This window comes from Fistularia commersonii, chromosome 1 (genome assembly GCF_037954325.1).
Source record: "Fistularia commersonii isolate RoL2024-O1a breed Wild chromosome 1, RoL_Fcom_v1.0, whole genome shotgun sequence".
In the NCBI taxonomy this organism is placed as follows: domain Eukaryota; kingdom Metazoa; phylum Chordata; class Actinopteri; order Syngnathiformes; family Fistulariidae; genus Fistularia; species Fistularia commersonii.
Genome location: NC_141284.1, coordinates 28,302,745 through 28,328,624, shown reverse-complemented (window position 1 = coordinate 28,328,624; position 25,880 = coordinate 28,302,745). Strand labels below are relative to the sequence as shown.

Below are 25,880 nucleotides of genomic sequence, written 5' to 3'. Positions count from 1 at the left end.
AATTTGAAGTGATGTTTATCATGAATGGTCGCTAACGTGTGACAAGAGCCATGATTGTTGAATCATTAATATTTAATAATAAAGAGGTAAGTCTCGAATCGGCTCTTTACACCGAAGTTCAGACTTTTAAAAACTAAGCTGTGGTTGGAGTCATCAGTGAGCTGCAGTCAGGTGAGGCAGGAGAGGCCGTGCCTCACTTGCCAATCTTGGAAAAAAACAAAAAGTAAAAAGAGCGAACTGGTTATATTGATCGGTGATTTGCACATTAACGTATTTTTCATTTCACTTTTAGATTCTTTTTTATTCAAAGTGACTGGATTTTTACATTTACTGTTCAAATCCTGTGAAGAGACGTGCGGTGAGGCTGCCGACTGTTGAGCCTCAACTTGGATTGCGCAATGATGCTGTGCGCTAAGTCCGCATTGCCGTCTCTCTGTGTGTCGCTGCTAAAATGTTTTGTTTTGCAATGTACGGTGTTTTTTTTGTCAGCAACTGTACGCATGTTACTAGTTTCTTGTCCTGTGCAATTGTAAAACGGCTTCGGGGAGCCACTAGGTGAGGCACGCGGTTGTCCTGCCTCACGGCTTCACCTGACACTGAAAGTCACAGACATCGAATGGAAATGATGTGATTATGTGACGTCTTTGAAGGATTTATCACCTATTTATCACAAGGATAAGAAGGACGTCCACCTAATTGTATCATCGCGAGCGATCATCAAGTCAAATCGCGCTTCTCCGGACGGGCGACGGACCTGGGACGGATGTTCCGAGCGCCACGAACACCACGGCGGTCACGGAGTCCTTCAGCCCGATGGTGCAGCCGAAGTGAGACGCCAGGTCCCCGATGACGGCGGTGAGAAGGCCGATGACGGCGATGGAGATGATGAAGCAGGCCCATCCGTTCATGTAGTCCGTGGGAGGGACGCAGGCGAACAGGACCTTCCAGAAGACGGTGAGGAAGTGCATGACGTAGTCGAAGCAGGAGGGGAGACGTTCCTCCCCCGTGTCCTCCTCGTCCTCGTCTTCTGGGGGAAAAGCGAGGAAGAGCGGCGGGGAAACGGAAGATGGACGACAGAGAAGGAGAACAAAAGTTACTTAAAAATGCCGATCCCTCAGAGAGACGCCTCTCGTTTCCACGACGGCGGCTGACGCTCAGAATCCGACGAGGAGGGACGACCCGAAGCTGAGACGCCGTGGTTCAGACGTGATCGCCGTCCCGTCCGGTGGGGGGATCAGCTCATCCGCGCTATCAGTTGTTTGGTAAGCGTGTGTTTGAAAATCTGTTATTACCTAGTAATTACAAGTATGAAGGTCTGAACACACCTTAAAGCAGGCAGGACCAAAGTCCGGCCCGCGGGCCAAATGCGGCCCGTGTCCAAACCCACACCGGCCCGCGGCCTCTGTCATAAAATCAATAATACTCAGTGTTTTGTATTTCTGAATAGTATCACTGTTATTGTTTTATTATATCACTTTATATATATGTATAAGTGAGCATTTAATAGAGAATAATATGTTGTGTCTCAAAAGAACTTAGATATGTTTCATGTTTCTGAATGTTTTTTTTCTCTTTTTCCTAATTTTATGTGGTATTCAAATATGAAAGACAGTTCTTCTTCTTTCGGCTTTTCCCTTCAGGTGTCGCCACAGCGAGTCAACTCTCTCCATCTAACCCTATTCTCTGGATCCTCCTCTCTCACACCAACTACCTTCATATCTTCTCTCACTACGTCCATAAATCTTCTCTTTGGTCTTCCTCCAGACCTCTTGCCTGGCAGCTCCACCCTCAGCAACCTTCTACCCAGATCTTCACCATGAACACTCCTTTGTTCATGTCCAAACCATCTCAATCATCACTTTGTCTCGGTCATACATGTCCTGCATCCCTGTGACAAATTTTTCTTTTCCTTTGGTCTTTTCCCTTCAGGTGTCGCCACAGCGAGTCAACTTTCTCCATCTAACCCTATTCTCTGGATCCTCCTCTCTCACACCAACTACCTTCATATCTTCTCACACTACGTCCATATATCTTCTCTTTGGTCTTCCTCCAGACCTCTTGCCTGGCAGCTCCAATTCCAGTGTCCGTCTACCAATATATTCACTATCCCTCCTCTGTCCATGACCCAACCATCTCAGTCTGGCTTCTCTGACCTTCTCTCCAAAACATCGAACATGTGCCGTCCCTCTGATAGACTCATTCCTGATCCTCTCCATCCTGGTCACTCCCAAAGAGAACCTCAACATCTTCATCTCTGCAACCTCTCGTTCTGCCTGCTGTCTTTTGGTCATTGGAACAGTTTCTAGTCCAAACATCATCGCTGGTCTCACCACTGTCTTGTACACCTTTCCTTTTATTCTGGCTGATGTTCTTCTATCTCTTGGTACCCCTGACACTTTTCTCCACCCATTCCAACCTGCTTGGACCCGTCTCTTCACCTCTTTTCCGCACTCTCCGTTGCTCTGGACTGTTGACCCTAAGTACCTGAAATCCTCCAGCTTCTTGATCTCCACTCCCTGTAGCCTCACCGTTCCACTTGAGTTCCTCTCATTCACACACATATATTCTGTCTTGCTGCAGCTAACTTTCATTCCTCTCCTTTCCAGAGCATACCTCCACCTCTCTAGATATTCCTCAACCAGTTGTCTGCTCTCACTACAGATCACAATGTCACCCGCAAACATCATGGTCCATGGGGATTCCTGTCTAACCTCATCTGTCAGCCTGTCCATCACCATTGCGAACAAGAAGGGTCTCAGAGCTGATCCCTGATGGAGTCCCACCTCCACCTTCAACTTCTCTGTTACCCCTACATCACACCGTACCAGTGTCACACAGCGAGCATACATGTTCTGCACCAGTTTAACATACTTCTCTGCCACTCCAGACTTCCTCATACAATACCAGAGCTCCTCTCTTGGCACCCTGTCATATGCTGTTTCTAGGTCTACAAAAACACAATGCAGCTCCCTCTGGCCTTCTCTGTACTTTTCTATTAGCATTCTCAACGCAAATAGTGCATCTGTAGTACTCTTTCTAGGCATGAAGCCATACTGCTGTTCACAAATGCTGACTTCTGCTCTCAGTCTAGTTTCCACTACTCTTTCCCATAACTTCATTGTATGGCCCATCAACTTAAATATGAAAGACAGCGATTTGGGTAAAAACTTTACATTTGTGTTCTGTGTTAAGACATGAAAAGTATGCCGTTTGCACTAAAAAAATTCATTTGCATTTAATGTTAATGGTTGAAAAAATTGTACACATTTTCACGGCTCCAAATATCCAAATACGGCCCTCTTTGCTTAAAGTTTCGACACCTCTGGGTTACAGGATGTTTACAAAAACAAAAAAAGCAGTATAAAGTATTTTCTCGCCGAAAATAAAAACCTAAAAGCTCATTCGATTTATCTTAAGGTCAACGTTGATGAGCTAAATGCCCCGTCATACATGATTTAGCAAGTTGTCATTAATGTGTAATTACTTATGTCTTTGCGTTCAGACGGCTGTAACAAATGACTTTGTCCTGATTTTCAAGGACTCGGCGCCGCCGCCCGAAAAGTCGAGCTGGCCCAGATTGAAGGGGGTCGTCCTTCGACGGCTAAAAATACCAAACCCGGGGCGGCGGGTTGGGTTGGGGTTGCTGGTCGGCTTCCAGCTCCTCACAGGAGGAGCATGAAAAATACAAAACACCACCCAAATTGAATATTTCTGCACCGTCGTGCGATGGCGGATTAGATTATCCGGGCCGGTGTTTGGGTTTAGGATTAAGATGATTTCATAACATTTAAAGCTGCTTGAAAACTGCTGATTTTTTTTTTTTTTTTGAGAATATCTGTCTATTTTTTTTTCTGACAGAAAGTTTCCTCTGATTTCTGAGAGATTTCTTGTTTGGGATTTTATTTTCCTTCCGATCGAAGTTCTGGGTGATTTTCATTTTTAAGAAATATTAAGATCGTCTTTTTTTTAAATATATTTAACTTAGTTTTTCAAATAATTTCTTGCACAGTTGGGATGTTTCCAGCTGATGTCAATCAGCTTTACTGCTCTTGTTGAGGCTGCCTATGTTTTGTTTTTTATATAAAGCTGAATAACAAAAAAACAATTTTAGGTTGTCACAGTTTCTGGGTGCTGTTGATTTAATAGATGAAATACATAAAAATGTATATAATGTGTCTATATATATATGTATTTTTATGAAATTTATCCTCAATTGTAGACATAAAGGCAATGTAAAAATCCATAATCCAATAATCAGTTTGAAATGACTTAATCCTCTCTAGTTTAAAAAGAAAAATACTTTCGAGGGCACCGGTTTGTATGTGAAGAATAACCATTATAACTGATTAATTTTGGAGAAGTTGGTCCTCAGGAGGTTCAACCGGAGTCATGCCCAAAACAAAGATGGCCGCCGGGGCCGGCCGGCGTACCTGCGCTGACGGTGATGGCCTCCAGGAACTGCTCCCTCCAGGAGTTGGTTCCCACCACCAGGGCCAGGTTGGTCTTCTTGATCAGCTTGTCCACCGTGCTCTGCGGCGTCAAACACAAGCGGGGTTTGGAGTTAAACCCACTTCTTCCTCCTCCAGTGAGACATTTTTCAGCCTGACGTTTCCACATCCAATCGATACCTGACAGTATTTTGTAGAACACGGTGAATTAAATAACGGCAATAAACGGATCGGACTCCGAGAGGCGAGAGGCTCGATAAACTACTTCCTTTTCTTCCTGACTCTTTGCTCTATTTTTATTTTTTTTCCTGCTCATTTCACCATTTTTTGACGCTTCTTTGTCTCTCACAATTCGCATGATAATCAAAATAATTTGTAATAATGTTTGTCAAATTAAACCTATCGCGTATCGCACAATAAAAGTCAAATAAATAGTAGATAATTAAAGGTAAAAATCAATTTTATTAGATCTGAATATATATATCTGAATTATAGTTATAGTTATAACCATAATATTCAGAATGTCAAGAATCCTAAATAAATCATCATCGAGGTTTGAGGGCCGAGGGTGAAGGTACGTGTTTTGGCCACATGGGTGCAGTGCTGCCCGCGAGTTTAGTCGAGCTGCTTTGCAAACATCTCCGTCATCTCCACGCTGGCAACACGTCAACACGCCAGGAGGTCGCGACCCCCAAAACAAAGTCCCGACCTTGAACTCGTAGGACTCCTCGATGATGACCTCCAGCTTGGCGTGCTCCCCCAACACCGGCTTCCCCATCTCGGCGATGCGCTTGGCCTCCTCCTCGTCCGTCGTCAACTTTCTGTCAACGTCTGGGTGAAGAAAGAGAAGGTCAGACCTCAGGTGGGATTTTATACCCGATAATGATGATAATAATAATAACAATGATGCGTTTTAATTGAAGGCCTGTGGTCCTGATGATCTCCAGAGAAGGTCTCGTCTCCATGACGCTACAGGACGTGAAGAACCTCCAATCCTGGAAGAACTTCATGTTTGACCTGCATTCGATTTGACCCTCTTTATTTACTTATGACTCGCCGTTGGATCCAGACGAGTCCTTTTACAACTTGTTTGCCGTGATTCTTTATTTTTACATTCAATCTGAAAGTTGTGAGAAGTTCACAATATGTCCTGTGTCGATCCCGCTTCTCAAAAAAAATGAATAAATAAAAATAATTATAAAAAGAATAATAATGCATTTGTTTTTAAGGATATAGTACACATCCACAAAATTCAGATCCAAGAGAAACAATGAAAATAAGCACTATAAGACTGGTGACTGGTTAAAATAAAAAAAAATAAAAAATAAAAAATAAATATATATATATATATAGTATGAAAAATAAATGAAAAATATAAATGAAATAAAAAAAAAATATATAAAGTATAGAATATAATGTATAGATATATAAAAAAACAATATATACACACACATATATATATATAAAGTGTAAAATATAAATGAAAAAATATAAATTAAATCAAAAAAATGTATAAATATAATGTATAAATATAAATATATATTAAAACAATTAATTTATAAAATATATATATATATATAAAATTGAATCACACTTGTGTTAAATCAATCTCTCCACTTAGAAAGCATCACTGACTTGTTTTCAGGATTTGTTTTTCCACTCTCATTAGGAGTGTGACTCCAAATCCAGAACTCCACGGGTTCATAAATGTGATTTTCATTCATCATTTTTGTGTGATTATGCTGTCAGCACGTTCAACGATGTAAGGAACAACGTATTGAAATAAGAGTATTTTATCCCTTCAAATCTAGGATATGCAATTTTAGTGTTCCCTTTATTTTAGTGCACATAAACATACATACATACATACATACATACATACATGCATCCTGAGTTATTTCTTTTAGCCTTATGCTAATCAGGTCTTAGCACAGCTTCATCAACACTTCCTGCAGAAAAACCAGCTGCACGCCCAACATTTCCCGCATCCATCCATCCATCCCGAGTGGAGGGGGTCTCCTCTCGCTCTGAGTGTGACCCCCCACTCCCACTCCCACTCCCACTCCCACCAGAGCCACCTGGTGCAGAGACCTTGTCGTCTTTTATATAAGCCCATTGCTCTTTGCTGACAACAGGCTTCCCATTAAATATTTACTCTGCCATTAAAGATCGCAGCCAACTCCCTTTGATAGGAGGCCGTGCCAGCGTGCACACACACACACACATGCATGGAAGCATGCATAATAAACCAGGAGCCCACACACACACACACACACACACACACACACACTGTTTCAGCCAAATCAATTACACAGCCAAGACAGTGCGTCCCCTCAAGTCCTGACAGGATTTCTTTTGCTCTTGTTTAAAATTTGATTATGCAGCCGTCGCCGTGACACAACACGACGCGACTTCCTTTCACCGGATAAAAAAGAAAAGCCAAATCTCACACACACACACACACACACACACACACACAAAGATAATTACATTTCTAATTCCAGACCTGCAGGTTTCTATTTTTTTTTTTTTTTATCTGTCTATTCCTTGGGTTCCCGCCCCTGACTGGAGAACATGATTCATGAATTCATGATTAATTAATCCTCAAAAGTAGAGATCTTATCAGTGTGTGTGTGTGTGTGTGTGTGTGAGAGCGGCGTGTGTTCTACACAAGTGTCACGATGCAGGTATCCCCCTCCTTCCGGTGACAGTGAGACCCTCCAGATAGTTCTCAAATCTTTCCCATGTCTTTAAATTTAAATCAAAATTCCACTTCCTGTCCTGTTTGATTTGATTTATCTTTTTCAGATGCTTTTTTTTAGAAAAACAACAACTTTTCAATCCCGTGCAAAGACAAACTCCGGGGGTGACGCCACAGAAAACACACAGCAGCGGCCGAGCCTTCGTCCACACACACACTAACACACACACACACACACACACACTACCTACCGTCAGCTAACAACTGGGCTGTGGGGAGGAAGAGGAGAAGGTGATGAGAGTCATGAAGGAGGTGAGGAGGAGGAGATAAACAGAAAAACTGATAAAAGTCATGGAGGACGAGAGCAGGGTCAGGAGGAAGAGGGAGAGGAAGAGGAGGAAGAGCTGGAAGAGGAGAAGGCAAAGGAGGAAGAAGGAGTGGATGATGGAAGAGGTAGAAGAGGAGGAAGAGGAGGAAGCAGAAAAGGAAGAGGATGAAGAAAAAGGTGGGATGAGGAAGAGGAGGAGGAAGAGAAAGAAGAGGATGGATGAAGGGGAGAGGAAGAGGTAGAAGAGGAAGAAGGGGAGGAGGAGGAGGGGGAGAGGAAGAAGAGGTGGGAGGAAGAGGTGGAAAAGGAGGAAGAAGAGGAAGAGAAGGGGGAAGAGGAAGAAGAGGGAGGAAGAGGAGGAAGCAGAAGAGGAAGAGGAGGAAGAAAAAGGTGGGATGAGGAAGAGGAGGAGGAGGAAGAAGGTGAAGCTGTAAGGAACCCTCAGGAGGACCAGAGTGTGTTGAGTCATGAAGGAAGTGACGAACCTTCTCCGATCCTTGTTTAGCAGGAAGTAACTGACCCCCCTTTAAGAGTAATGAGTTACTTTACTCTTAAAGTAACTCATGATTGTAATCAGATTACATTTTCTGTATCACATTGCCATTATTACCCCAAAAACCTATGAAACTATAACAGCCCCGCATCCAAAAATCAAATGACTGAACAATTAATTTGTATTTATCAGATAAGATAAGATAAGATAAGATAAGATAAGAACGACTTTATTTATCCCGAAGGAAATTGTTGTGCCAGAGTTTCAAGTAAAACATAACAATAATAGATAATAGTGTATATATATATATATATATATATATATGTATATATTTGTAATATAACGTCTTTTCCAATCATAAGATGTTTTTTTTTTCTATTTTTGAGGACAGTGTTGTCCATAAACATGTGGAATAACACAGATGTGCACCGCAGACGGAAAAACAGTTTAAAATCAGTTCCAGAACGAGCAGAAAAACATGGCTGATTGAGTAACTGAGTATCTGAACACCTTGCAGGAAATATGGTGCAGAAAACTATGTTTGTAGTGCAACATAAAAATAGACACTCGCGTCAAATCCAGTGTGTGTGTGTGTGTGTGTGTCTGGTAGGCACATTGTATGTTAGCGGCGCCTGTTGTAGCTGTCAATATGGCGGCGGCAGTGGCGGCGGCGGCGACAACCGGGCGCCATTTGACAGCTTCATTTAGGAGCCGGTGTTTAAACATCAGCGGCCGCTCCTTCCTGCCTGGAAGCTGCCAGACGCCTCGTCCGCCTCCATTCTCGAACCCGCAGGATTTCGGAAGCATCTATGAGCTTCAAACACACTTAAATATGTCTCCTGACCTTTGGCTTTACAGCGATCCCTCGCTATAACGCGGTTTACTTTTCACGGTTTCGCCACTTCACAGATTAGCATGGTGCATTGTGTTCTGCATTCTGATTGGCTAAAAAGTCACTTCTTCTCTACCTGTGCGTCAATAACGTTGCAGTTTAAAATGTACACGTACGTAAAACAGCTTGCCGAATTTACACGACGTACGTGCAAATTCTCTTGCAATTTCAATTCTCTAAAACCCAAAATGTTGATAAAACGCTCTGGTCCGACAAAAGCACCTTGCAGGGCCCAAAAGGCAGCAGAAGATGCTATCTATGGCAGATGAAGTTAAACTGGACATGCTAAGGGAAGGTAAAAGCTACGCGGCTGTAGGTCGGCATTTCGGAATTAATGAATCTTCCGTTCGTTCCATAAAGAAGGAAGAAAAAAACATAAGGACGACAGCAGCGATATATTATAGAGTATTTAACTGTATAATAATTGTAAAAAAATAAAGGTTTCTACTTCACGGATTTTGCCTATCACAGGTTCTTTTTGGAACGTAACCCCCGCGAAAAACAAGGATATACTGTATACGGAAAATTGAAATTACAAAAGTGAGGTGCTAATGCGCTAATGCTAATGGAAGCAGCGCTGGACGGTGTTCAAACAGGAAGGGAACGTTTGCCTCCTTCGGAGAGGGATTTATGAGGAGGTTGAAAATGTTCATCAGACAGAAGTTCGTCCTCCTCCATCTGGATTAATTTTGTCGGGGGCGGACTTTTTATTTTTTCCCTCTATTTAATCTGATCTTCTGTTAAAACCTCCAGGAATCAACCGGGAAGCAAACAAACGTTCAGAACAGCAGCACAGGTGAAGGAGATCATCCAGATTAAGAGCCCCAAGATCCCAGAGGGGGAGGAGCAGGTTATCTTACTTGGAACACACACACACACACACACACACACACACACACACACACACACACACACACGCTCAACAAGCTCCTCCTCTGATGGATCTGCAGCTCCACTTAATCACCCTGAGACTGAGTGCATTAATTACTGAGGGTGACCGACTTCATTAACATACACACACACACACACACACACACACACACACACACACACACACACACACACATACACACACACACACACACACAAATTCACAAAGGTAAGCACTCACATACTCACTCATTCACTCAATCAGATTAGCAAATGCACATACACTCAAGCATACCAACACACACACACACACACACACACACACACACACACACACATAGAATTGTTTAATTATGTATATTATACTTCAAATTTATAATACAAATTAATATTTAATTAATATCATTAGTATTTGTTTAAAAAGAGCTGGAGCTGGAAGTAGAGGTAACATTAAACTATCATTACTAAACTTATAATATGGAAACTTTGTTACATAATAAGTATAAAAACATTTAACATTGGGAGAATATAAAGTTGTCGACTGTCTGTTCCTGGTTTCCTCCGCCAGCTGAAATCAGTCATGACGTTCGGAAAGAAAAGCCACGACCCAAAATAAGCATTTAAAATCTATCATTTCCCTCGGACGCCTTCAAATCTATCGTTTGGAGAAGAAAAAAAAAATGTTGGTAAGTTTAGACTTATGCGGCGCAGAAAAGTAGAAAGTTAGAAGAAAATTAGCGGCTCCAGTAAAAGTAAAGCGGTATAACTTCTGACCTGAAGTACTTTTTACCTCCCGCCTCTGATAAGCTGCGGTTTATCAACATCCAACTCCTGAACTGGACGTCCCTGAGTGTTTGGACAAGATGTATTACAAGTTCTCAACACACTAAACCTTCACACACACACACACACACAAATCAACGAGATGTTTGACAATAAAAACCTAACCCAGGAAGAAATGTCATCAAGTGAAAAAATTAAAGTCCAGTCGCAAAGACAAGAAGATCAGGACATGAATTCCCCATGAGAACCTCCATGACCCTCCAGGTCAGAGGTGTCAAACTCTGGCCTGCGGGCCAAATTTGGCCCAAAACTGTAATTATATTTGGCCCGCAAAGCCTTACCAAATGGCTATTGGACTACAGGTATAGTCTACATCTCTAATTCTACAAATCCCAGAATTTTCTGCTGGTGTTTTGGCACGAAAACCACAACAGGACCCGTAAACACTCTCTCAGTTGACAGTTGTCATAGCAACCTTATGCTAATACCGGCTACTCAGGCAGAAAACAGGATTTTGCATGTGTGCAATATTAAGTTATAGTATTAAGCTATGCTTGTTTTATATTTTGTATTATATTTCATATTATTGCAAGCGAAACTTGTTTGGGTTCATTGTTACATCTGGAGGAATATTTTTTTTCAATAAATATCAATATTGACTTTGTCCCAGTTTTGAATTTTGGCCGGCTGCGTATTTGAGTTTGACACCCGTGACGCTTGTTTGAAACGTACTTAACGTGAGCCTCAAATCTAACCGGTAAACTGTAGGTAAACTGGACCTTCTCCCCAAAACATCTAACGTGCCGTCCCTCGGATGGACTCGTTCCTGATCCTCTCCATCCAAAGAGAACCTCAACATCTCCATCTCTGCAACCTCCAGCTGTCTTTGTACAAACATATATGTACTAAATCAGTACCATTTTTTTTTTCAAATGTACCAAACAGCATCATAAATCAACTTAGTTTTCTTGCAGCTAATAGTTGATGCAGCGACACACACACACACACACACACACACACACACACACACACACACACACACACACACACGGCGGTGTTTTAGCATCAGGCTTACTGTCTGGATTACACACAATCCAGAAGGCTGTCATTCTGCCAGCAATACAATTGCGATAAGGAAGATTAACCAAAGGGATGTAATTGAAGGGGTGGAGGAGTGTGTGTGTGTGTGTGTGTGTGTGTGTGTGTGTGTGTGTGTGTGTAGACAGAGATGCTGCTGATGTTTCCCCATCTTCAGAACCAGCTTGTTACAAAAGAACGAGTCCCTCTCTGGCTCTGAGTCACCACATCGATACGCAGTTAATGTCCGCCTTTGCCCCCCCTCATTTAACACCGCACACACACACACACACACACACACACACACACACACATACACAGCTCGCCCTCCCCCAGCTCATTAAGACAGAATCATGGTCTGACTTATCGGGGCTATTCTGGTCCGGGTGGAAGGATGGAGGGAGGAGACGGACTCACAGAAGAGTTGGAGGCTTCAGAGGAGGCGAGGAAAGGATGGAGGGATGGAAGAACAGATGAATGGATGACGGGAGGGAGGTGAAGAGGGAGAAGGCCGACGTCGGCTTCAAAATTTCGCTCTCATCCGGGAAGGATGGGGAGGCGGAGGTGTTCATTAGCGCAGGAGGTCAGGAGGTGTGACGGCTGGACCGGAGGGCAAAACCCCGGCCCGCACCATCGATCCGCCGGCGGCTCGTTTTCCAGGAAAGGTCATTTCAGAACAACGTAAACGGAGTTTCATCGCAACTACCGTCATTTCCGAACTATAAGCCGCTACTTTCTGAACACGATGCGGCTAATTTATAGAATTTTAAAGGGTAATTACGATAGTGTTTCTGTGTTTCTGCAAAATCCGTTTTGTGCTTTTTGCACACACCCCCATCATGAAAAAGACGCGCAGAAATACATTTGATGCGCGCAAGTTCGGCATTTGTTCTGGAAAAAATTGCGTTATGTACCGGCAGTTCTAGATCAGGGGTGTCCAAACTTTTTGCAAAGAGGGCCGTATTTGGTGAGGTGAAAAGGTGTGCGGGCCGACATTCTTTGAACCATTAACATTAAATGACAATCAACTATTTCATGACATTTTTCTTTGCAATCGGCATTCTTTTCATGTCTTAACACAGAACACAAATCTAAAGTTTTTACTCTGTCTGTCATATTTGAATATCACATAAACTGGGGAAAAAGTCCATCTGGAATAAGATTAAACATATATAGGTTCATTTGAAACATGACATTTAATTCACTATTGAATGCTCACTTTGAACTTCTAAATTCAAAACATGTGAATAGGAAAATACAGTGAACAGTGATATTATTCAGAAGTACAAAGTATTGAGTGCCATATGTATTACTCCTGATCAAAAAGGGGAAATGCAGTGTTTTTGCCATTATTGCACGTTTAGATTCAGATCAAAAATACGAAATAGTAAAAATAGGCTGCAGGACCGAATTAGATTTTGTAATCGATTTTTTTGACAGAGGCTGCGGGCCGGTGGAAATTTTAACATGGGCCGCATTTGGCCCGCGGGCCGGACTTTGGACACGCCTGTTCTAGAAGTTACCGTCATTTATTTCATTACTTTTGTCCTGTAAAAACCTTTCCTGTAACATCTTGCTGCGCTAATATTGCATGCTTCAACGGGGACACCCGTGGCTTATGGACAAGAGCGGCTAATTTTTGTGCAGTTTCTTTTTTCTTTTACAAATTAGTCGGTCCGGCCTATATACAGGTGCGCTCTGTAGTCCCTGATTTACGGTACAAGTTTGAAAAAATGTTTGCGCCTAAATAGCTCATGTTATGACGTGGACACCTGCAGTTTATACACAAGAGTGGCCTGTATATGTACACATAGATTTATTTTGTTATTTTTAGCCGCTGCGGTGCACTCAACAGGGTACTGCTGAAATTCCGAGGGATATGCTCAATAACTAATATCTTGTTTAAGAATGAGTTTAATCTGGGCATAAAATAATCCACATGTAGATGAAAAGGTTATTTTTTTGTTGGCACAGCAAAATAACAGTGGCCACTGAAAACTGGAAACGAAAGCGGCCTAAATTAGCCGGGATGCTGTTGAAGCAGCTGCCGAATTCCAAATATAACGGTCAAAAACAAAGAAAGCTTGCGAGGAAAAACGATCCACGGATCGGAGGAAGAGAGGAAAATTATTCTTTGAATCACCTCCATTCAAGATCTGCTGACGGTTATTTATATACAGGACTGTCTCCGAAAATCAGAATATAGTGATGAAGTTCTTTATCTTCTGTAATAAAAACAAAAATGTCATACATTCTGGATTCATTACAAAGCAACTGAATTATCGCTAGCCTTTTATTATTTCAATATTGCTGATTCTGGCTTGCATCATAAGAAAACTCAAAAATCCTATCTCAAAATATAAGAATATCATGAAAAAATAATTTTTGTTTTCTTTTAATTGCATAACAGAAGATAAAGAACTTTATCACAATATTCTAATTTTCGGTTCTTGAATGAGAGAATAAAAACACCAGATAACGGAGGGATGACAGGCGCCGAGCCGACCAGGTTTGAAGTTGTTGGTAGACGAGATGAAAAAAAAATTAAAAAAAAAGATGCTGACAGACGTGAGACACTTCCCTGTTTTGTGCAACTTCATTATAGAGTTATTATGGTCTCGGCGGAGACACACACACACACACACACACACACACACACACACACACACACACACAGGCGCTTCTCCCGCAGCTCAAAGCCAAGTGTTAATGGAGCAGGTTTTGCAAGACGGGAAGTCTCTCAAAGCGCCCGTCATCCCTCCGAGGAGGGAGATGAGAGAGACGGCGTGGCGGCTGCCTCTGTCATCCCTCCGCACGCCGTCTGAGCGCCGCGTCCGTCATCTCGTTGCGCCTTTTTTGACGCAGAGGAATCACGAGGCGTCAAAACACGCCGTGCCGAACTAACTGTGTAATGTGTAATCCAACCGGATGGCGGGCGAGCCGGGCTGCGGCGTCCTCGCCAAAACCCTCCCCTCCGCCGCTCCACGCCACCACGCCTTTCACGGCCGAGAGGGTCGGGCGTTTAATCTGGCCTAATTAAAGCCGCCGCCTGACGTCAATAAATCTCCGCCATGTTGGTTTGGAGTTATTAGGCCGATGGCTGTAAACAAACAGTTTGGCCAGAAAAAGCAGCAGCTTCCATCAGAAAGAGGGTTATTTTTAGCTCCGCCCGTCAAGGTTACAGCTCCATTTTCTCCTGATGTTATTTTTTTTTTTTTGTGGTGAAAAACTTCGAATAGAAATTCCAATAAATACCGTTCGACGTTTGGGCTTTTTGTTCCCCGATAAGGCCGCCAGACTCGTGATGTGTCGTCCGCGAACGTAACCTCTCTATAAGACGGCTCCTGATTGGTGGGGAGCCGGCTCCCCACCAATCAGGAGCCGGCTTTTTATTCTCTCGAAGTCGCACGTGATTGGTCAATATGTGTGGTGTCGTCTCTGTGTCTGCACTTGGTGTTTCTAAATCCCAATCTTCAGTAGAGACTGCTGATCTATTTCTTTTAGTTTTACACATTTTAATTTATATTTTTTGCGTGTTTTTCAGGAGTTCTGTGTTGTTTCAGTCTGAATTGGTTAAAAGTTGATGGGTAAATAGTTAAAAGTTCTTGTATTTTATAGTTTATTTATAGCACTGAAGAGTTAATGTTTTTAATTTGTTTTTGATTATTTTGTTTTGTTGTTTTGCATTTTTTTTCAGGGATTCTGTGTTGTTGTTGTTTGACTTTAAATTTTTTGAGTGTATAAAAAGTTAAAATTGTTTTGTATTTTATAATTTATTTTTTGTAGATCTGTAAATATTTTAATTTATATTTTGTGTGTTTTTCAGGGATCCTGTGTTTCACTTTAAATTTGTTACGTATAAAAAAGCTCAAAGTTTAGTCTTGTATTTCATAGTTTATTTGTTGTTGCACTGAAAAGTAAACATTTTTAATTTACATTTTGTTGAGTCGTGTTTTCAGCGATTCTGTGTTGCTTGACTTTAGAGTTGCTTAGTATAAAAAAGTTAAAAGTTTAAATTAGTCAAAAGTTCACTGTAGAGCGAAAAAAAGAGGCTATTATAATATAGTACAATACTTTTTTTTTTTCATTAATTATTAATTCATTTTGTGCATAATGTTACATTATTATTGGTAATATGTCGATTAAAGCAACAAAGAAATCCGTAAATAGCCGGAATTCCCATCACTACGCCAGACGGTCTCCGATAGCTGTGTTTCCGAGAAAACACGCGACTATGCTATCCTTCTAACAGTCCTTGTCTGGTTCACTTATCTAGTTATTATTCTTGTTTTTTTTTATTTTATTTTTTTGATGTCAGACAGTTTGTAATAAATGTCCCTGGAACATATAAACGAAGGCAATGTCAGGAAACGGGATCCGTTGAAGGTCCTCCTGCTTCCAGGAAGGTCCATTAGCATTTGGACGCCGTCTTTGTTTTTGTCATTTTCTTCTGTTCTTTTCTTGTCCTCCGTTCGACTCGGTCACCCCGTCATTTTTAAGAGAGCCGAGTAGCCGTATCTCATTGGTGGAGAATTAAAAAAACAGAACATGAACTGTTTAGCAATAGAAAAATAAAAATAAAAAATCATGCGGAAGGTTATTGAAGTTGGCGGTCGGCCTTGACTGCAGGTCATGCGGTGCAGACAGTGAATGAATATATAAGGTCATCTTTTTCAGTACAATTACTATAATAAGACGCGGGTTTATAAAGGTTAAATCCCTCATGTTCAGTCACATGATCCGAGCTCTTGTATTGTGATTATTACTTTTTCACTGATCCATCAATGAGCCGTGCTTGTCGAGCGAAAGGCTTGTACCATACGATCCTCTCCTGCCTGGAACGTTGCACATTTCTGACGTCACTCCTCGACTAAAACTATTTTTTTTTCCTATTTTAGGCCATTTTAATATTAATATTAATATTAATATTAATATTAATAATAATAATAATAATAACAACAATGATAATTAGGCTCCAGCATCAGCCGCGACCCTGAGTGCAGGATAAGGGGAGAAAGATGGATGGATGGATAATAATAATAATAACAATAATGATGATGATGATGATGATAATGATAATAATGATAATAATAATAATAATGTGAAAGAAATTTATGATAATAATAATGATAAAAATAATAATAATAAGAAGAAGAAGAAAAAGAAGAATATAAACGAAAATAATAATAATAATAATAATAATAATAATAATAATAACAATAATAAAATAATAATATAAAATAATAATAATAATAATAATAATAGTAATAATAATAATAATATATAATAATAATATTAATAATAATATAAAATAATAATAATAATAATAATAATAATAATAATTCTTCCTCCTCTCTTTTGGGCCTTTTCCCTTCAGGGTTTCCAAAGTGAATCCATCTTCTCCATCTAACCCTTTTTTTTTCCCACTGTTTATACACTTTCCTACAATTATTCATTATTGTTATGTTTTACTTGAAACTCTGGCACAACCATTTCCTTCGGGATAAATAAAGTTGTTCTCATTCTTATTCTCTGGATCCTCCTCTCCCACACCAACGACCTCCATATCCATCAATCTCCTCTTTGGACTTCCTCTAGACCTCCAATTTCTACCAACATATTCACTCTCCCTCTTCTGTTCATGACCCAAACCATCTGACCTTCTCTCCAAAACATCTACCATGCATCGTCCCTCTGATGGACTCATTCCTGATCCTCTCCATCCTGTTCGCTCCCAACGAGAACCTCAACATCTCCATCTCTTCGACCTCCAGCTACGCTTCCTGTCTTTGGGTCATCGTAAGAGTTATTTTAATTAGACCTCTACAAATAATAAACAACTAACTCTGAAAGAAGACTAAACTTGCACTCGAGATTAAAACCAGCCATTTTTTTTTTTTGGTTTGAGTTGACTTGGACTTTAGGATCTGATGCTCTCGGGTCAGATTGGAGGTCTAATCCGAGATTAAGCCGCTCCTCCGCCGGCTGGCCGAGGCTTTCTGTGGCCGAGGAGATAAAGTGTTGTTAGATAAAGTGTCTCATTCCTCTTCTCGCAACCGCCCACCCAAAAATCCTCGCCACGAGCGGTAAAAGTGCTCTCTGGACCGACGGCGGCCGCTCGGAAAGCTTCTGGAAACAATCCTCCTAATCTTCCCGTATGCTGCGTTTCACAAGAGCCCCCTTTCTAATATTAACAAATCTCTTAACTGCCGCCGTTTCTCCTTCCCTTCCTCCGTCCGTCCTCTTTCCTCCGACTCCCTCTCGGTCTGTTCCCCGTCGCCGCCGCCGCCGCAATCTATAATTGTTCATCTCCGCTCCTCGTGTTTGCCTTGCTTCTCGCTCCTCTTCCCAATTTTTGAATTAAAAAAAAAAGGAAGGCTCCGTATCAACCGGTGCCGTCGTTATGGAAATTAAAATGAGGTTTAAAACACGCCGTTCTTGACGTCTAAGAGCCCATATTGGAGTTTTAACAAGAGCCCGGGATATTTGACGCGATATTACTTTCACTTTCTGTTTGTCTTGGTAAAGTCAATCCACTTTGGCTCAGCCCTCGTCAAATACTTGACACGCTCCGCGGGAAATGTCGGGGCGACGGGGGAAGGAGCCGCCGGAGGATCTGAACCTTCAATTTCGTCATTCTAATGACGTCGAGCCGAAAAAGAAAGTGATCGGACGAATTTGGACAATATGGATTCACCTGTATTACGGGATGGGAGTCCCGACTGCATGATTAGCGATGCCTTCTTCTTCTTCTTTCAGCTTTTCCCTTCAGGTGTCGCCACAGCGAATCCACTTTCTCCATCTAACCCTATTCTCTGGATCCTCCTCTCTCACACCAACTACCTTCATATCTTCTCTCACTACGTCCATAAATCTTCTCTTTGGTCTTCCTCCAGACCTCCTGCCTGGCAGCTCCACCTTCAGCAACCTTCGACCCAGATCTTCACCATGAACATTCCTTTGTTCATGTCCAAACCATCTCAATCATCACTTTGTCTCGGTCATACATGTCCTGCACCCCTGTGACAAATTTTTCTTTTCCTTTGGTCTTTTCCCTTCAGGTGTCGCCACAGCGAGTCAACTTTCTCCATCTAACCCTATTCTCTGGATCCTCCTCTCTCACACCAACTACCTTCATATCTTCTCTCACTACGTCCATAAATCTTCTCTTTGGTCTTCCTCCAGACCTCTTGCCTGGCAACTCCAATTCCAGCATCCGTCTACCAATATATTCTCTATCCCTCCTCTGTCCATGACCCAACCATCTCAGTCTGGCTTCTCTGACCTTCTCTCCAAAACATCGAACATGTGCTGTTCCTCTGATAGACTCATTCCTGATCCTCTCCATCCTGGTCACTCCCAAAGAGAACCTCAACATCTTCATCTCTGCAACTTCTAGTTCTGCCTGCTGTCTTTTGGTAACAGTTTCTAGTCCAAACATCATCGCTGGTCTCACCACTGTCTTGTACACCTTTCCTTTTATTCTGGCTGATGTTCTTCTATCTCTTGGTACCCCTGACACTTTTCTCCACCCGTTCCAACCTGCTTGGACCGTCTCTTCACCTCTTCTCCACACTCTCCTACACTCTGGGCTGTTGACCCTAAGTACCTGAAATCCTCCAGCTTCTTGATCTCCACTCCCTGTAGCCTCACCGTTCCACCCGAGTTCCTCTCATTCACACACATATATTCTGTCTTGCTGCGACTCACCTTCATTCCTGTCCTTTCCAGAGCATACCTCCACCTCTCTAGATGTTCCTCTACCTGTTGTCTGCTCTCACTACAGATCACAATGTCTTCTGCAAACATCATGGTACATGGAGATTCCTGATAACCTTGTCTGTTAGCCTCTCCATCACCACTGCAAACCAGAGGGGTCTCAGAGCTGATCCCTGATGGAGTCCCACCTCCACCTTGAACTTCTCTGTTACCCCTACAGCACACCGTACCAGTGTCTCACAGCTAGCATACATTCATGATTTGCAATGCCAAGTCCAGCAATTCTAGAAATCTAGAAATCCTTTTTACAAAACATTTCATGAAACACCTCATATTTCCTTGGACAAACGTGCAATTTACTTTTATCATTCACATGCATCGCAATGGATCCCACTGATTGTACTTTAACAAGTAATTGGCATTGAAAAATAAAGTAATGCACTTTCAGATTAAATGAGACTTATAAAGAAAGGGATTTTTAAACCATTTACACATGTGCATATTAAAATCTAAATGGAAGAGATGCCATTAAATGTGTAAGGAAGAAAGTATTCACCCGTCCTGTAAATGTATAAACGTCATACATGAAACGTACAATGAAAATGTATGGAGTTACATGAACAGTAGAATTCTAGTGGACCCTCTGGGTCAGGGGTCCGAGTGGCTTGGGAAAATAAATTTTAAATATTTAACTGAAGTGTATTTCATTTGTGTTAATTCCTTTTTTTTACTTTTAGTTCTTGAAATATTAAATAAAATTATATTTATCATTTTTTGCCGCTAAAAATAACGTCACACTGGCGGAAGCCGGTATACCCGCCAGTTGGTAAAGTCCCGATTTGCAGATGCTGTGTGCAGAAGTTCAGGAGCAGAAGTCCCATAAACCAGGTAAAATAAATATTTATGAAGATATTTTGCAAATATTTATTTTTTAATGTTTATTGACACAGTGATTTTTTCCCCGATTTATTTAAAATTCAGGTCAAGGCTCCGCTACACGCTCTGAAAGCCCAAAGCTCAAAATGAGTTCATTACATAAATAAAATTTAATTTTCTCCGTAATACTTTGTGAATTTCAGAAGCAACACACTACCCACTTGTTTATACAAAGTGTAAAGGTAATAAAAAGCAATATATACAGTGGTACCTTTATTTTAGATGTCAAAAAGTAATTGCGGCTCCCGGTGTTTTCTTTTCCGAGGAAACCGGGTCCAAATGGCTCTTTGGGTGTTACGGGTCGCCGACCCCTGGGCTAGAGGATGTATTGCAACCATCTGTCAATATATGTATATGTATATGTATATGTATAAGTATATGTATATGTATATGTATATGGGCGGTGACGTTTGACAACATTTGAAACGTACTTGTGAACGACCTTAACGTGAGTTTCAAGCCTAATCGGGCAAAATCACGTTCAACTGTTGGAAATTTCGCAATTTTTTCCGAGAAAGAGAGTCGGCGACAGTTCGTTTGGCGCAACAAGCCTCTACGACTGTGGTGTTCCATTAACACCACGTTAAAGTGCAGCCAAAAAATGAAGAATGAATGAATTGAAATAACGCTCCGGGGCATCCTTCATCAAACAAACACATTATTTAATTTCTTAAAGAAATTGGTGCTTATTTATGAACTTTAAGATTAAACTAAGGCACGTTGGACATTGTCTCTGCGACACTTTATCATGAGCAGTAACAGGCAGAACGAACCGGCGTGACGAAGCAGGATGCGATGTCACCGGACGGCAAACACCTCGGACATTTAAAACAAACTTCAGCAGTCGTTACGTTCATTTTATGAAAATATATGAACGGACGTTTTAAGGAAAACACCACGACACCCGCACGGGAACGCTAGATACCCGATATCTGCAGAATCAAACTAGCGACGGAGCTAATTGGCTAACTAGCCTTAGCTCAGGGGTCGACAATCTGAAAGAATCAAAAAAGCTATTTGGACCCGTTTTCCAAAAATCCTTCTGACTTCTAGAATAAAAATAACACTGCCTATATTGCTGGGAAAAAAACAAACAAAAAAACTATTGTGTGTTACATTTGTGAAATCAATGAACTTCAATGAACTGAGAAAACAGAAATGTTATTTTGGCATGCAACAAAAACATTTGGAACTCGGAAAACAAAATAAACAAATAATAATAAAAAAAAAAAAAAAAAACGGCAGGTAGAAGATCACGTCGGTGGAAAATACTTAACCTCTATTTGAGAAAATAAAAGGCCGAGGTTGAATGATCCACCTGCAGCCAAACCAAAAACGCCGCTTCTGTGTGCCGTCATCGTTTTATCGAGCGTACCGGAGCGTGCAGCCAGCCGTCAACCCGGATAAAAACATTTCACAGAACAATGTAAAATATATATCTTTGCAAAATAATATGTTTATTTTACCCGTTTAATCTGATTTTCGCTCCTGCAACTGCACAGCATCTGCGTCAATACATCGTCTGCCGCACATCTGCTACTATGACATAATAATCACCGTAATCTTCAAATCAAGAATTACATTTCAAAAACAAACCGACTAAAAATTAAATGCATTTAAATGAAATAGCTGTTTTTATTTGGTCAAGGCATGAAACAGCACGACGGGGCTCTGGAGCCGTCTGTTAGCCGTTGCTAACCCTGCTCATGCTAATAAGATGCAGGCTAGTCGGATCAGCTAAGACCAGATCTGGGAAAATATAATATAACAGGTTGGAATAAATCTCCAGAACTTCAAATCTCGAAATCATAAATATTTCTTTTTAAATCGACAGTTTGTGTTTCGCTTCTTGAACCGCCAAAATTAGCTTTGAGCGCCCGCTTTGGATCCAAACAAAAACAGAAGAACGGATTGATAAAATGTGCAATCACCCCGAGCGACATAATTATACCGTTGCGTTTCGTCACAAGCTATCGAACGTTTATTTCCTTTTTTTTTTCTTTTTTTTTAGAGATAAATATTTGCAAGTTTCCCCCACGCTCTCACATCTGGATCTCTGCATCTCTACCACCTATCTTTACTCTCCCTCCTTTTTCCCCGTCCATATTTCTAAATATTTTTTTTTTACAGTTTTGCTCCCATCCTCCTGCACCCTCCGTCCGGATCAAGCAGAATCGTTCTCGCCGTCTCGTCTGATTATTCTGCGCTTGTATCGTCCCTGGCTGACGTGTCAGCGGTGAGCAATTACACAGCGGATTAGCGGCCCCGATAATGTCATCAGACCGACACACACACACACACACACACACACACACACACACACGTGCTGATGCAAAGGGGGCCGGGATTTGAGACGGAAGTTCAAAAGTTCGGCGTACGAAGGCCTTTTCTTAGAACCGTTTTCTTGCAGGTTAGAAAATTGAAGAGTCGAGAGAAAAATGACTAAAAATCAGAGTGTAATTTTAATTGCCGATAATGCGGCGCAAAAATAACACTGTAAGTATGGCGGTAATGCCGTTGTGTGTACATTTGTGTAAATTAACAGCCGGCAAACTGCGTAGCAGCTCATCGTGTCGCGCCAGATGAGAAATGAATGTTCGCTATTATAAAGTCATCAATCCTGTTTATTACACACACACACACACACACACACACATACATATGCATAGACATATAATAATCATTCATTTTATTTGACACTAAAGGACGCGGTACAGACATGAGCACACATTAGACAGTGAATACGACATAAGATGGCATAAAAGTATTTAAAGTGAGAAAGCATTAAATTCTTATGATCTGTCTTATGATCTATAAAGATGACATAATAATAATAATAATAATAATAATGATAACAACAACAACAACAATACTACTACTACTACTACTACTACTACTACTACTACCACTAATAATAATAATAATAACAATGATGATAATAATAATAACAATGATGATAATAATAATAATAATAATGATAATAATAATAATAATAATAATAATAATAATAATGATAACAACAACAACAATACTATTACTACTACTACTACTACTACCACTACTACTACTACTAATAATAATAATAATAATAACAATGATAATAATGATAATAATAATAATAATGATAATAATAATAATAATAATAATAATAATAATAATAATAATAATAATAATAATAATAATAATCATCATCATAATAATAATATAATTGCAGGTTGAGAAAATTTCATCCTTGAAATACAAAAGAAAAAAAAATCATGGTATGCATTCAAGAGCGAGAAAAACTAAATTTCGAAATATGTGCGGTAAGAAAATGCGATCCTTTTGAATAGGCGCTGCTCGCCGCTCTGACCTTTAAGAAGCAGTTTGTACCGTACGCGAATCCAGTGTGGTGTTCCTATCTCATCAATTTTTGTCTTATTTTGCATATTTTTTAAATTATCACCACGGCCCCAAAGAAAACAAGCGCTGAACACAGAAAGAAGAGGCTTTCTGTGGAAATGAAGCGTGAAATAATAGCGAAGCGCGAACGTGGTGCACGTGTGACTGATATCGCATGCGAATATAATTGCTGGTTGGAACCAATTCATTTTTCTGTTGTCTGTGATTTTAAATGAGGGAAATTCATTTAAGAGATATAAAAAAAAATCAAAATACTTAACCCACTTCTGGGACAAATTCAATTTCTATTTGTCTTATCCATTCTTATCTCACATACATATCGTAACCTTCGTAAAAGACGTCATTTTTGAACATTTTTTCTCAGTCTAAATCAATTTCACAGCGATTACTATTGAAATTAAAAATTTTAAATGGCACACACACACATGCATATAACATATATATTGATGTTGATGTGTTTTGTGCGTTTTAACTTTCTCTCCACTGAGAGAACAATATCCTTGAATGTGAAGAAGTTAATGACGTCCTCCTACAGGTGGGATGTATTAGAAGAAGCGTGAAACTTCTCCTCGGCGACGGAAACACAAAGCTTGAGTTTAAATCCGCACTTGTTAGCGTTCGCTGTGATTCGGAGACGGATTCGGAGCCAAGTAACAAAAAACAAACAATTAATCAACAGAATTGCGCTGATTTGCTCTCTATCTTTATCTGACTCGCCGATCCAGTGTAAACACTCCAAACCAAGCTGGCGTGTGTGTGTGTGTGTGTGTGTGTGTGTGTGTGTGTGTCCAGACTGCTCTCGTACTGATGTGTATGAATGAAGTGGATGTGGCCCGTCGGCTCTCTGCTAGTGATGTATCGTGACGACGGCGCCGCCATCATCGATGTAGCCCTGAGCGTTGATTAACGGCCCGGTTCGGCCCGGCCAAGGCACGCCGCCGCCGCCGCTGCCGCCGCCGCCGCCGCCGCCCCCGAGTCGTCTCTTGGCGCGAGCGAAAGCCTCAAGGATGCTCCCCCAAGTCCCCGATATCCACTTATCATACCCAACATTATTATCCGTCCTCCACGGAGGGCCGCGGTGGAAGAAAATGATTTTATGAACGCTTTCATGTCTTTCCCTCTGGGTACCAGTCAGCTTGTCCATGAATATTTTATCGTGTATTTTTAAAGAACTTTGTTCCTTCAATGAGCTATCTGCCGGGACGGCCGATATTATTAAAATTAAGAACAAGGGATGTAAATCTTTTGTTGACATACACGGTCGACATTTCCCCCGACCGACCGAGCGAGCGAGCCATGTGTTTATTCTTTGATTATGGAGCGCGCGCTGACATTCGGATGTAAATACTGGATTTCAAATAATGAATAAATCAATTGAGTCACGCAGAAAAAAAAAAAAAAAAAAAAAAAAAATCCTCGATAATCCCCCCCAAAAAAAGACCCCTCGAGATATAAAACCTATTGATTTTGACTTGTTTCACATCCAGACTTTGCAGCTCTCTTGCAAACTGCACCTGAACTTCTCAAACGTGTGCACCTATGTGTGTGTGTGTGTGTGTGTGTGTGTGCGCACTCAACACATAACCCTGCACAATCACCACTGGATGTTCTGACCTCCGTCCTCGGCGGCCATATTGGATTTACTGACGACCGCAAACGTGCTCATCGAGCTCCGGGACCTTTTTAAAAACACCGGGTTTCCGGTTTCGCCGATTCGGACGCCGATTGTTTACATCGGTCGTCGCTGATGCCCTCCCCCCCCCACCTCGCGTCGGCCGTAATGGATCGTGATCCCGCACGCTTCGTCTAGCCGGCGCGATCATCCATCACTCGCCGGGCGGCCGCTCGCGCCTCGGAGCCCGCTGACCTATGCCGGTAAAAATAAATCAAACGAGGAGTCAAATTATCAATGCGTGATGTCGGGGAGCACCTGATTTGCGCCCGGCCGGAGCGGCGGGCGAGTCTCGGGGATTTGAGAAGGTCATCGCTGACACGGACGTTAATGAGAGCCACGCGGACTCGGCTTCCCCGCCGGCCGTCACCCGGACGGGCCTGACACGCCGGCGCCATCTCGGCGCTCTCAGGAACAATTACCGCTCCTCCAGCTCGCCATCACAGATGGCGAGGCCTTCAGAGCGACCCTCCGCTCCCTCCCTCCCTCCCCTCGCCTGGTTCATTGTCTCTTTGCTTCACTGTCTGCTTCTTTTTTATGCTCGGACTATTTCCGTCGC

The 25,880-nt window shown here is 41.5% G+C and overlaps 1 protein-coding gene across 8 annotated transcripts in view; it reads right to left on the bottom strand.

Moving 5' to 3' along the window:
* slc8a3 (solute carrier family 8 member 3) overlaps nucleotides 1–25,880 on the bottom strand; it is a 174,163-nt gene that overhangs the window by 8,261 nt on the left and 140,022 nt on the right. For 3 of the 8 annotated variants that reach the window (XR_015107034.1, XM_086158582.1, XM_086158590.1), the window contains exons 4-6: nucleotides 5,158–5,279; nucleotides 4,431–4,530; nucleotides 755–1,027 (exon numbers count right to left, since the gene is read on the bottom strand). Coding sequence is in view for 7 of the 8 variants with exons in the window: in XM_086158582.1 (XP_086014708.1) it covers nucleotides 755–1,027; nucleotides 4,431–4,530; nucleotides 5,158–5,279 (495 nt within the window). In the remaining variant the exon portion in view is untranslated. Of the gene's footprint in view, nucleotides 1–754; nucleotides 1,028–4,430; nucleotides 4,531–5,157; nucleotides 5,280–7,400; nucleotides 7,419–25,880 lie in introns of all 8 variants that reach the window. The other 5 variants (XM_086158562.1, XM_086158553.1, XM_086158603.1 and 2 more) reach the window with 3 other exon arrangements.